Source organism: Tyto alba, unplaced genomic scaffold, assembly GCF_018691265.1.
Source record: "Tyto alba isolate M040663 unplaced genomic scaffold, T.alba_DEE_v4.0 Super-Scaffold_14, whole genome shotgun sequence".
In the NCBI taxonomy this organism is placed as follows: Eukaryota; Metazoa; Chordata; class Aves; order Strigiformes; family Tytonidae; genus Tyto; species Tyto alba.
Window position 1 is genome coordinate 53,308,053 of NW_024881276.1, and position 12,685 is coordinate 53,320,737.

The 12,685-nt window shown below is 50.3% G+C and overlaps 2 protein-coding genes across 4 annotated transcripts; one reads left to right on the plus strand and one right to left on the minus strand.

Moving 5' to 3' along the window:
- Positions 1 to 574: 574 nt before the first annotated feature.
- TAF13 (TATA-box binding protein associated factor 13) lies at positions 575 to 3,395 on the plus strand. The gene is made up of 4 exons (XM_042788386.1): positions 575 to 695; positions 901 to 979; positions 1,517 to 1,614; positions 2,513 to 3,395. Exons 1-4 carry the CDS (start codon positions 669 to 671, stop codon positions 2,681 to 2,683), a joined length of 375 nt encoding a protein of 124 aa, XP_042644320.1. The 5' UTR covers positions 575 to 668; the 3' UTR covers positions 2,684 to 3,395.
- Positions 3,396 to 4,588: 1,193 nt separating this feature from the next.
- Positions 4,589 to 11,202, minus strand: NEPRO (nucleolus and neural progenitor protein). Of its 3 annotated transcripts, none has more exons than XM_042788996.1 (9): positions 11,109 to 11,202; positions 9,854 to 10,008; positions 8,979 to 9,055; positions 8,743 to 8,874; positions 8,322 to 8,399; positions 7,067 to 7,416; positions 6,252 to 6,313; positions 5,570 to 5,820; positions 4,589 to 5,112 (listed from the first exon to the last, which is right to left on the minus strand). In XM_042788996.1, exons 2-9 carry the CDS (start codon positions 9,911 to 9,913, stop codon positions 4,716 to 4,718), a joined length of 1,407 nt encoding a protein of 468 aa, XP_042644930.1. In that variant the 5' UTR covers positions 9,914 to 10,008; positions 11,109 to 11,202; the 3' UTR covers positions 4,589 to 4,715. The 3 variants fall into 3 exon arrangements, with proteins under 3 accessions (XP_042644930.1, XP_032861209.2, XP_032861210.2); XM_033005318.2 differs by lacking the exon at positions 11,109 to 11,202 and adding an exon at positions 10,144 to 10,253; XM_033005319.2 differs by lacking the exons at positions 9,854 to 10,008; positions 11,109 to 11,202 and adding an exon at positions 10,144 to 10,237.
- Positions 11,203 to 12,685: the final 1,483 nt, after the last annotated feature.

Sequence of the window (12,685 nt, forward strand, 5' to 3'; positions counted from 1 at the left end):
AAATAGCTGCCAGACACCGCTTGTGTGAGACAAGATAACCTGTGAGACAAGATGACCGCGTGAGACAAGATAACCGCAATTGCTTACACAAACCAGATACTTGTGCAAGCAGAAGGGGTACTGATCAAAGACAACCACGAATGTAAGAATGTATAAAAAGGAACTGTTTGAACTGATCAGTACGGCAGTTGGCGGAGCGCAGACTCCCCTGCTGTCCAGCGCTGTCTTTGCTCATATTCTACTTGCTATAATTAATAAAATTATAATTGGATTATGATCCATTGTGGTCTCAATTTATAACAGTCTGGGAGAATTACAACTTTTTTGCTGAGGAGGGGGAGGAAGCGAAGCAGCAGCCGCCCAAGCGGGGAGCTGGGAACTCTCCAGTCCTACCCCGCCTCTCCTTCCGTCCCTCAAACCATTTCTCGGGCAAGGAGAGCCGGGGTTTAGTCTACACGGGGAAAATCAGCTCCCCCCCGCCCGGCGGAGCGCCCGGTTACCTCAGGGCAGCCGGCGCGTCCCCGCCCCGCGGCGACGGGCCTGTCCCGAGGCGGGCGAGGGCCGCGCCCGGGGAGCCCCGCCGCAACATGGCGGCCGCCGCGGGGGCGCGGGGCTGAGGAAGCGGAAGCGGCGCCGCTGGCAGGCGGGCCGGGCGGTGTGCGGCGGCCATGGCTGACGAGGAGGAGGACGCGCCGGTGAGTGGCGGCGGCGGCGGCGGCGGCGGCGGGTCGGGCAGGTGAGGCGGGACGCTCCGGGTCTTTCCCCGCAGCCGGCGTGTGCCGCGGAGGGGCGGCCGGGGGCCTCGCCTCGCCCCGCGGCTGGGGCGGGAGGGGAAGGGGTTGGGGGTCACCCGCCGCCCCGGGCGCTGACGGCGGCCTCTCCTCCGCTGTGCCCGTCTAGTTTGAAGAAGACGCGGAAGAAGCCGGCGGGGGCTTGGATGGCGGGCAAGGCAAGAGGAAGAGGCTGTTCTCCAAAGAACGTGAGTCGAGCCGGGTCAGAAAGCCCTGCCCGGCGCTGGCCGGTCGCTTGCCGCAGGGCTCCCTGCGGTTTTTAGGGATCATGCCCTTACCCCCAGGCACAGCTGAAACTCTGAGGAGGCAGCTGTGGAGTTTCCAAAACTCAGTTTTCCTTAGCAAAACAGCGGCTTTCGTTCTGTGCCCTGGCTGAAAGCAGAGAAAGATGTCGTGTAGACCCCTCCCCAAAATATCGATGACGCATCCTCTGAACCTAGCTGTGCCAAAAGTCAGTCGCGCTGTCGGTCCTTGTTCGGTACTTGGTAGGCTCAATGCATATTTAAAGAGTCTGTCATCAGAGATGCATTTCTGTATATGCAGCACTAGGCTTTTGTTGGCTTCTGTCTACCTCCCGTATGTTTGCTGAAGGATCGCCCTGCCCGACAGACAGAAGTGCCATCCTGGCGTGCAAACGTGTAGGCTGGAGAGCTCTGACTAGATGCGGGTTGCTGACAGTGCTGAATGGATGGGAGAAGCCTCACGCCGAGTGTTTCTTTCTGCAGTAAGGTGCATGATGTATGGATTCGGGGATGACCAGAACCCTTACACAGAATCAGTGGACATTCTTGAGGACCTGGTAATAGAGTTTATCACAGAAATGGTAAGTCAGCTCTAGGCAGCATGGTCGAAACATCCTCACTGAGATTTTAGTGTTCTGAAGGTTAATACCTCTGACTCAAATACTGCGTTATCCCAGGCCCAAAACTGATACTAGTAGGAAAAAGCTGAACTTAGGCTTTGCTCTTCCAAGATAAAGGCAAAATTCATGCATCTTGCTCCATGTGGATTTATAACAGTGTCTGAAGTCCTTAAGTAGAAGTTAAATTGGGATTGTAAGGGGTACATGGCTGACTTTGGGCTTTGCAGTGGCATCACTATATGTGAAGCTGACAAAAGACAAGGCTCAGCTTTGAAAGTCTGTTGACTTTTTGTGTTCTCCCAGTGACTTTACATGGATGGGCTCTGCACTACAAAAGAAATGCAAGCTTGTGGGGCCCGAAGCCATCACTCTTCCAGATATTTGAATACTGCTTGAAAGTTTGTTTTGTTTTTTGAAAAAAGTTATTCCTGCTATTTGTGGAACCCCTTTCTTTTGAAGGGTTGGCCTTGTCTTCCCTCATCAAAGTGCCCTAAACTGTAGATACGGTTACCTCACATTGCTTCCAAGTTCTGCCTGATGCTGCTCGTCTTCAAGCACTCTGCAGGTTGGGTGTCTTGCATGTAATCTGACTTCAGTTTTGATGCCGTTACTGTTACGTGTATGTAGTGGTACGTGGTAGATGTAAGTGACAGGCAGCTGGAGACAGCAGAGCGACAGTAAGTCCATGGCTTACTGGGAAGTTCTCTTGTGACTATGATGATGGTGCCCAGGTCATGCAGTTGCTTACTTTTTGATTGTAAAATGACAGGAAATAAAGTGAAATTGAGAGCTTAAAAAAAAAAAAAAAAAAAATTAGGGGCAAAGGAGCCCTGCTGACTTTCCTCTTTTCCTCTAACAGACACACAAGGCCATGTCAATTGGGCGGCAGGGACGTGTACAGGTTGAGGACATTGTCTTTCTAATACGCAAGGACCCCCGGAAGTTTGCCAGAGTTAAAGACCTCCTAACTATGAATGAAGAACTGAAACGAGCCAGAAAGGCCTTTGATGAAGCAAACTATGGATCTTGATTCTGTGCACAAGCTGTGCTGGGGCATTACTTTGGGCACCTGCTGCCCCAAAGAAAGAATGTCATGTGTGTTCTTTGGAGGGGTTATTCAGGATGGAGGTCACTGCTGGGATGTCTGTACTTGCTCCCAGCCTTTTCTGTGAAGTACTCAAGCAGCTGAGTGCTACCTGATTGTATGGGGTATGCTTAGGTATTTTTATACTGTTTTATGAAATGAGAAAAGAGCTCTAAAGAGTCTCATAATGGCAGGAAGTCTGTTTGAAGTAGGACTGTGGTGAATCAGATATCTAGAGGGCTAATGATGGGTAATTCTCTATGACTATTTCAGTTATCACTGGGTATTCCTGTGACAGGAAACATAGAAAATGGATCTTGGCTAACTGAACAAATTCTTCAAGCCCAAACTACTATAGCAGTTCTGCTCTTTGCTCTGTATATGCTCTTTGAATAAAACATTTTAAGCTTGTGCCCACTCCTCATAACTAAACTTACACTGATCATTTCACACAAGGTGCATAATACAGGAGGTTTAGCATTTAAGTGGCCAGGAAGGTTATTTTTCCTTCTGTCCCAGTGGGCACAGCTTTTTTTGTTTTCTACCAGTGTTAAGCTTAGGAAATTGAAGTTAACCTATTCCAGATTTACTTGCACTTGCAGCCTCTGTTACACCTGGTAGGCAAGTCATCCACAATAAAGCAGATTCCCATTCTTCATTCTGAGACAATTTTTTCTTAGTATTTCCTGGTGATCTTGATACTGGGATTTAGAAGCAAAAGCCTGGCAGAACGCACTAACCCCATTGCTTGTTCTAGGATTATTTCGTTAATACATGTTGGAGTAGCTGTGCCTTACACTGCCAAGCAGGCAGAAATTGCACTTATATTAAAAAAGATTTCAGGACAGTGAGAAACATGTTCTCAGTCAGGAATTTACTGTTGCAGGCCACAGCTGTGCTTTCCCCTATTTCTGGGGCAGCTCAGAGGCAGTATGTGAACTCCTCGGTTCAGGACAAGGGTAACAAATGCTGAACAGTGATAATACTGCAAGTCAAGGCTCTGTCCCCTGTACAAGCAGCACAGAAGGAAGGGTGTGAGACTGCTTCCTTGGAAAAGTGGGGGCAAGCGTATGTAAGAGGGGGGAAGAAACTGCTGTGCCACAGCAGCTGGAGAGAGGAGTGAGAATACGTGAGAGAAACAGCCCTGCAGACACCCAGGTCAGTGAAGGAGGAGGGGGATGAGGTGCTCCAGGCACCGGAGCAGAGGTTCCCCTGCAGCCCGTGGTGAAGCCCACGGTGAGGCAGGCTGTGCCCTGCAGCCCGGGGAGGTTAGTGGTGGGGCAGATCCCCACCCGCAGCCTGGGGAGGAGCCCACGCTGGAGCAGAGGGATGTGCCCAAAGGAGGCCATGACCCCAGGGGAAGCCCACGCTGGAGCAGGCTCCTGGCAGGACCTGTGGCCCCGTGGAAAGAGGAGCCCACGCTGGAGAGCAGGTTTGCTGGTGGGACTTGGGACCTCATGGGGCACCCACCCTGGAGCAGTCTGTTCCTGAAGGATGCACCCCCTGGGAGGGACCCCCCCGGAGCGGTTTGTGAAGAGCTGCAGCCTGTGGGAAGGACTCACACTGGAGAAATTGTGGAGGACTGTCTGCCACGGGAGGGACCCTATGCTGGAACAGGGGAAGAGTATGAGGAGTCCTTTCCCTGAGGAGGAAGGAGCAGACAAAACAATGTGTGATTAATTGACCCCAAATCCCACTTCCCCTCCCCTGGCCTGCTGGGGGAGGGGAAGAGTAGTTAAACCCAGGAAGAAGGAAGGAATGGGGCAGAATAATGTTTTTAAGATGCAGTTTTCTTTCTCATTATCCTACTCTAATTTGAAAGGAAAAAAAAAAAGCTGTTTTACACAAACATAATAAAATAGTTGGTACTTTATTAGCAGAATTCAGGGTGTGAGTTACAAAGACACCATTAGGATTCTGAGGGTTTTACTTAAAAAAATTGTAATAACTTGACTCCTTTCCTCCTTGCAAGTCCAGGTCAGACACCCATAACTGCAAAAATAGAATCAATATCTATGTTCTCAGTAGCTTCTTTCCACGCAGGGCCAGGGCTTCCTTCCAGCAGCAGCTGCTTAGGGGTCCCTGCCGTGCTTAGTCTGACATGGCCGCTGTCAGCACTGGCCTGTCCTTCCCGCCTTGGAGGCCCCTGCTGGTAAGCTGGGAGGCTGAGTGATGCACTGTTCTCACAGACCCCAAAAAGCTCTGAAGGTTTTTGCCGAACAGCCTTCAGCGCTCTCTTCAAACGTGCAGATGATTTGATCCCCCTTCGACAGAACTGTGCCCTGGGGTACTGCTTTGGCCAGTGTGCGTTTCGTGACCCATAGAGGAGGTATTTACGGACAGATGTTTTGACACAGCACAGTTTTTTCTTCAAGCTTAAGGGAAGAAAGTGCACAGAACAACTTTATCAGCTGCTAAAGCGTTATTTCATTTGGGGTTTGGAGAGATTTGGGTATTAGCCTTCTCTACCATTTTCCTTGTCATACCAAGGAGATATAACAGCACCTTGTACAATAGTAGCCAGGGCATTCTGAAGAAAGACGACGCCTTCTGCATCATAACCGTTATCATTAAGCATGCATACGATTTAAATTGCATTTTCACCTTCCCTCGTAAGTATTTGTGCACTTTAGCCCTTTAAATCCCTTCACAAAGCTAAACAGAAGCTAAACAGAATGTTCAGGTCAGAGCATCCAGTAACATGAACTAGTGACCCCATCTGAGTTTAAAAAGAATGGGTTAGGCCACTGCGTTTCACTACGCTGTAGCAAAATAGGTAATATTAAAATGTGAAGTGTCAGATCCAGAAACCCCACACCCATGTGAAATTACCTGCATCCTTGAGCCTCCACATGGTGCAGCCGGTTGCTTTTTAACAACTTATTACGCAGAAAATAAGCTTCTGATTTGAATTTGTTGCCTTTGCACCACAGAATGGCTTTTCTGAGTGCCTCTGACAGTTCCCCAAATGATGCAGCTGTTTGGACCATCTGTACAAGAGATCCAGTATGCTGCAATTTTGCTATACGAGAGGAAGATGATGCTGACTTTGCTTTAAAAGGTGTTGATGCAGTGCTTGTACCCTGAAACAGAGTAACAGAAATAGTCTTTTGAAAACATGATGTGCCTGATCCTCTATGCTGGAGAGGAGCAGAGCACTGAGGTTTTTGTGAGAACATTTATTAGTTCTTAAGGAGAAAGTGAAAGAGCAGTCTTCTTTTGTAGAATACAAAAAGAGGAGGTAGGTAATTACAATTTGTATTCCTGTCCTCTACTGACTTGCTCTACGGTCATTTCACTTGACGTACCAACAAACATTCAAATCCCTAAGCAGAAATGTGTAGTGATTTTCAGTGCAAAGCTTACACACTAACCTGTGTTGTTAGACAAATGAAAATATGTCAGGGCAAGGGGACATTTTCAATCAGGGCTATCATGTTTTAAGTGTTTGGGTCTTTAAAGTTAAAAAAAAAAAAAAAAGAAAAAAAAGGGTGTAAAACAGTACCATACAAACCTTTTGTGTTGAAGGTCTGGATAGTCTAAGTAAGCTCTTCACATCAAACCCCAGGTGCTTCCCTACAAAGAGAGAAAAGAGTTCCCCTTATGAAGCAAAGACAGTTTTAAATCTTTGCACAGAGGCACCACAGTGCCCTGCCGAGCTGTCAGATCTCCTGCCCTCTCAGCAGGTTCACACCTGCGCTCAGCATTTCCAGGCAAACTCAAGGGGACTAAAATCATCTCGCATGGCAGCTGGCAAGGGATGAAGAGGACACAGATTTACAGACGGCTGCAAAGGAGAAATTAATGGGTAAAAGCTTCATGCAAACACCTGGATGCCTGCAGTCACTGGCCATACCCCTGACTGCAGGGGAAGGCTTGGGCACGGCCCAGAACCAGCGAGCACAGGATACCTGCATCCTGTACTTACACCCGTATCTAGTCCTGTGTGGACTGCAGACGGTGCTCTTAGCTTCCCTCACTATACTTGGGCCCCATCTATGCAGAAGCAGGAAAATACAAGTAACTACTTACAGGACCTATATACTGTATTCATTACCTGCTTCTCTCCAGGTTGCATCACGTTTAAAAAAAAAAAAAAACCAAAACAAAAACAAAACGAAACAAAACACCCCACCCCACAATACTGACATGTGCAGCTTTTTAAAGGCAAGGGTACATGCAGCATTCTCCTCTTCCAAGGACAGGAGAGGGGAGTATGCACTAGAACTGCACTCTGTGGGCAGTACAGGTGCTTGGCTCTGTTGGACAGAAGTTGCAGTGAGTCTCTGAGATGTCAGAAACCAGTAGCACTGTGGCATAAGGCTTTACCTCTGCTGGCTCTGGCCACCAGAACTGGCTCTCCGATGTCCACAGGGCGTGGGATGCCACAGCTTTTCACAGCACTCGTGCAGGCTGCAGAATTTCTCTTTTTCCCAACTTCTGACATTGCTGGGAAGAGCTTCTTCAGCCAGCTGGTAGGTTTTTTTGTTGTAAGTATTCTAGCCTTTTGCTGCTTCACCTCAGAAGAAATGTTAACTCCAAGGAAGTTACTGATATCAGAAGGGAAGGTAAACCCCTTGATATAAGGCATCTGTTGGGTCTCAGATACCAGATGAAGTGATGTCGACAGGATGCCATACAAGGACATGAGGCTCTGCAGTACGCACCTGTACTGAATCCTGAAGAGAGAAGACAGAAAGGTCTCTAGGAAAACCTTGCACTCACTGAGTAACTACCTTTTGCTCAAGTGGAAGAGCTAATGGAAGAGATTCCAAGCTGCCTTTTCCCTATTCCCCCTCAATACAAGCTTATCTTTTTACACTCCATCATCATGCTTTCCTTAATATTAGTTTGAGTGCTAAGGACCTGTTCAAAACATAGGACGGACTAGACTAGTGAATCTCTGATCAGGAGCCCCTCTGCTTCCCTAGCACTTTGCTGAGTGCCACACCTGGGACTCATCAGGTTCTCAGGTCACATCCAAATCATCTGACATGAGGTCTTACCCCAAAAGCAACCCATACCAACCCAGGACAACGATGCTAGCACTGATGCCGTACCATCGCTTGCTCTATGTTTACTGGGGAGACAGATTTCTTGTGCCAAGGAACATTTCACTGAGTTTTTCTACACAATCCTCTTACTCCTTCAGCTATAGGCAGCAGTTACTTTCTCGTACTGGAAGAAACCAGAACACTGATCTCCTTGGAAAACTCAGCAGTATCATAGAACTTTATCCCAGCCTTTCCATTTCAACAGGAGGCAGGACTTACTGCTTTCTGCGAAGAGCACCTGGTGTTAATGTTTGCGGCAGGCTGGCATTAACACTTGTTTTATTAGTGCTACATAAAGTTTTCTATGAACCAAGAACAAAGCCTTCTGTAACAGCATGTAAGAAGTCTCTCTCCACTTACACAACTCTTCAGGTGCTAGAATCAAGTCCAAAAGGATGGAGGGACACCCCCCTCCTCCTCCCAACTGAATAAAGCTCAGTCAGCAGCAAGTCCTAATTGCAAGCCCTTCTCCCTGAGAGGCACGTCAAACAGACAGTCAACAAACAAGACAGACTTTTGAATACACAAACCATAGCCGGCTCAACAACCCCGAAGCCACAGTGTTCAAAAGTATGAATTCCTCTGAGCAGAGATGTTTAACGGACAAGCTGAAGATTACACTAGTTAAGGATAAAAAATAAACAGCATGTAATGAGACTTGCTGAACACACCAACCAGAGGCATTTCACAAGGCAATATCCTGGATAATTTGGGAGATGAGCATCCAAACGTTGGGTTGCTCAAGGCTGGAACAGCAGCAAGCCAACAGCCCGAGGTTCCTACATAATAACTTGAAAATAAGATGTCTGGCTATCAAAGAAACTTCAAGCTGCACATATGAATTGCACAGCCCAGTCCATCGGCAATACAGGGCCTACAGCAGACCTAGTTTTGGTCTCATGAGGTGCTCCCGGTGAACTGTACGTATGTTTTCATGGTTAAAAAGGATACAGAAAAGCTTTACAGCAACAGTCCAGTAGACGTAGTATGAGCTTGCAACCTCCCAATACCTTCAGAGCCACTGTTTCCAGCATAGGCTGGCTAGGAACTAAGCACTCTGCATGGCTCTGGGATATATTTTTCCTGTATTGAGGAATGAGAAGACGGTTATGATCTAGCATCCCACCCCTTTAGCTCTCCAGACTGAGTTAATAGGTAAGTATAACATACAGGATCATGACACTTACGTGGGAATCAGTTCTGACAGAGCTTCAATGCAGCCCACCAAGTTCATTTTCCATAGGCGCTTCAAGCATTGTTCTACCTAGAAAAAACGAAAGCTCCTCTGACTGGTATTTTGAGAGAAGGGCGTGCCTCGGTCTAAGGACTGTCACTGTATTAACCGACACCTTCCCCTTATTAGTTTAATGGCATAAATTGCAGGTTCGCATGGTGAAATGTTCTGGTATGTTCCTATATCTGCACTATGATGAAAAAGATCCCTTTATCCCACTACTGTGAATGCGGAATTAAGTGAAGGGCTAGAGTAGGCCACTGTTACTTGGTGCTGCATGGTTTCCCCTGCTGTATACAACAGCCTTTGGTACTGGCTTTCAAGAACAAAAGTGCATAAACAAATCAAGAAGGTAAGAACAATTCCTGTTCTATTTCAATCCCATTATTTGAAGATACTGACAATCCCTGTACTGGGAAATTGGTAAATTCACTTTTCATCTTAAAACAGAAAGTGCCTACTAGAGTAGCCTAGGATTATTCTTCCCCCCTCCCATTACTACATTTAATTGAAAATGAAATCTCTGTATTACTCATATATTCAAAGATAATTGTACCTCCTTCAGGCCTCAGCGTGAGTATAAGGGACTGAGTATCGCTTCCACGGGGCTAGGAAGTGGAAATCCCACTGGCTGCGCGGAGCCAGGAACCCCACTGAACTAAACTGCGAGAGGGCTCGAAGGCGACCCAAACGCACCAGCTCCAAAATACTTTTTTTTTTTTTTTTTTTGCACGACGCTCCAGCCACCCAGCGCGGCTCCAAAGGCCTTTCGGGGACCCTGAACGGCTGGGGCCCGGGCACTGCCGCCCGGCGGGGGAGGCTCCTCACCTGCTGCAGGGCCAGGTAGGGCCGGTGCCGGAGCAGCCTGCTGTGGTACACGTAGAGCATGGCCCGCAGGACGCGTCCCTCGGCGGCCAGGCCGGTCCCCGACAGCCGCTTGTCGGCGATGTCGCAGCACCGCCGCAGCGCCGGCAGCCACCTCACTGCGGGCGGGAGCCGGGCACCGACTCAGCGCCCGCCGCCGCCCCGTAACGCTCCCCCCCCCCACCGCGGCCACCGACCGACCGACCGACCGCTTCGAACACCTCCCGGCCCCCCTCGGCCCACGCGCCGTGGACCTGCAGGATGCGTGGCCGCCAGGGCCACCGTCGCGCTGCTCGCGGGCCACGGCACATCCAGCCGGTTCCACGCCGCCTCGGGCGCCGCCATCTTCCCCCGGTGAGGGGGCGGCGCTGCGCAAGGGCGGGAGGGAGGCCGAGCGCGGGCGGCACCACGTCGGGGTTTGGGGGGGGGGGGGAAGAAGGGCAGGACCAAGTCACGGCGGCGGGGGTGCAAGATGGCAGGCCCAGTGGATGCCCGCCCCGGGGACCTCGGTGCGCCGTCGCCCCTTCCCCGCACAGCGCAGCTCGGGGGCTGCAGGCTGCCAGGCGCCCCAGAGCCGCGGAAGGGAAGCGCCCGGGCTTCCCCGCCAGCCGCCCTGGCAGGGCCGAGCCTGGGAGCAGAGCCCGGCCCCGCGGCCCGGCAGGCGGGAGCGGGGAAGCTGCTCTTTGGGTCCCGGCCGAGCACCGCGGCCGGGCCGATGCCAGGGGCAGAGGAGAGGCCGCCGGGCACCCCCGAAAACACCGCCCTGCCGTGAGCCCCCCGGCCGCGGTGGGGCCCGTCACCTGTGAGCACCCACCACGGGGCCCCGGGACGCCAAGGCCCGGGCCCTGACTGACACACAGCATTCCCCAACTGTCCAAAGTGCGAAGGGAAAGCAATACGAATTAGGAGTATTAGCCACACTTTTTATTCCCAATTGTCTAAGATGTATGCCAGAGGGGTATTCTTAGGCACAGTGGGTACCCTTCCCACGGGAGTCGAAGGCTTCCTGCCCTTCGCCCCCATCTTCTGAATTATCTCCAAACACACACTCACTCGCTCCCCTTGTTCCTGGCCCAGTCCCTCGCGGGAAATGGGAAACGCAGTACTTAAGGGTCCGCACTCGCTTGGTTCAGTATATCGAACCTCTCATTCGCTATAATTCAGGAAACCCAATCCCGCCCGAACGGTAAACCCGCGAATAAATCCGCAATATACTTACGCGTCCTGCGTCTTCATCCGGACTCCTGTGCACAGAATTTTTATGGGATTTTAGCGGTTTTTCCTTTGCTCATTATTCTAGAATTTAGGTTCGTCGGTAAGGATGGGGTGGGCTATCAGTCACGGGGCCGCGGATTGCCGCGGGGCGCCTCCCCGGAGGACAGATATCCACCGTTCCTTATCCGAGTCACGGCACCAAAATTGTTATAAATTGAGACTACAATGGGTTGTAATCCAATTGAAATTTTATTAATTATAGCAAGTAGAATATGAGCAAAAACAGCGCTGGACAACAGGGGAGTCTGTGCTCCACCAACTGCCGTACTGAGTAGAACAAACTGTCCCTTTTTATACATTTTGTCTCCCGCGTTCATGGAGTGAAGATACTCTGTTTCAACTGTTGCTGGGGTCTAGAGTGGTGGAGATACTCTGCGCATGTGCCAACTGCTGCTAGGGGGTCGTTTTCTGCCTTCTGGTGGTCGATGATATCCTTATATGGAGTTGTTTTTCTTCTGTTTGTTTTCTTGGAATATCTTGTGATCTGCAGCGTGGCCATGTGTGCACAAGCAACACATGATTCCATGTACGATCTCCCCTTCTCTTGTTATCTTTGAGTCTTAATAAACAATATACTTAGCTCATAGTTTCTCTCAGGTCCCGGCCGAGCACCGCGGCCGGGCCGATGCCAGGGGCAGGGGAGAGGCCGCCGGGCACCCCCGAAAACACCGCCCTGCCGTGAGCCCCCCGGCCGTGGTGGGGCGCGTCACCTGTGAGCACCCACCACGGGGCCCCGGGACGCCAAGGCCCGGGCCCTGACTGACACACAGCATTCCCCAACTGTCCAAAGTGCGAAGGGAAAGCAATACGAATTAGGAGTATTAGCCACACTTTTTAAACCTCGCAGTTCCTCAGGGTCTGCCTCGGGAGTTTGGGCAGTTTGAGCTGAGGTCCCCCGTGATGCGCTGCAGGCCCTGCGGCAGCAGGAGTTCTTCAGGCGACTGTCCCCTCCCATCGGGCACACACACAGCCCAAAGTGCGAGGGAAAAATAAAAGCTGGGTAACTTACTTCACACCAGCAGCGATTTGTATTGGTGTTTTGAACAAGCAGGAGCCTGGGTGCCCACCTGGCCCCTGGAGGTGTTGCTTCCAGCCCCGGCTGGGATTTGCTGTGGCGGGGCCCAAGGGTCAGGGTCAGGCAGGAGTGGGGCCTGTGGTGGCTGCAAGTGCCCCATCGAGTTAATCGCTGTAACGTATTGGTGGTCCCAGAACGGTTTCCCACCAAATGGATTGAATATTTATGGTCTTCCATGAGTTCTTCTCCCACAAGTATAAGACATTATTTCCTGCCTCCTTTCTCTGCCTGGAGTTGAATGTACTCTTTTCTTACCTGCCAACATTTGCATTCCAATTAATATATTTCTTAGAAACAAAGGAGTTAAATTAAGCATGACATTTGTGCAGCCTTCTCTTTAGATTCTTTTTGTTGTATACTTTCTGTTTGCTTTCAAGGAGCCCCATACAAATGCAGATTAAAGTGATGTCCCTTTAAAAAGGTAGAGCAAAATTGGCATTAATGGT

Excerpts from the sequence above, each read along its gene's own strand:
- TAF13 (XM_042788386.1), top strand. The coding sequence starts at position 669 with ATGGCTGACGAGGAGGAGGACGCGCCG. Across the intron at positions 696-900 it reads ACGAGGAGGAGGACGCGCCG|TTTGAAGAAGACGCGGAAGA; the intron begins GTGAGTGGCGGC and ends GTGCCCGTCTAG. Across the intron at positions 1,615-2,512 it reads TAGAGTTTATCACAGAAATG|ACACACAAGGCCATGTCAAT; the intron begins GTAAGTCAGCTC and ends TTCCTCTAACAG.
- NEPRO (XM_033005318.2), bottom strand. The coding sequence starts at position 10,234 with ATGGCGGCGCCCGAGGCGGCGTGGAACCGGCTGGATGTGCCGTGGCCC. Across the intron at positions 8,875-8,978 it reads CTGTCAGAACTGATTCCCAC|GAAAAATATATCCCAGAGCC; the intron begins GTAAGTGTCATG and ends TCCTCAATACAG. Across the intron at positions 8,400-8,742 it reads TGTTGCTGTAAAGCTTTTCT|CTTGTCCGTTAAACATCTCT; the intron begins GTATCCTTTTTA and ends TGTAATCTTCAG.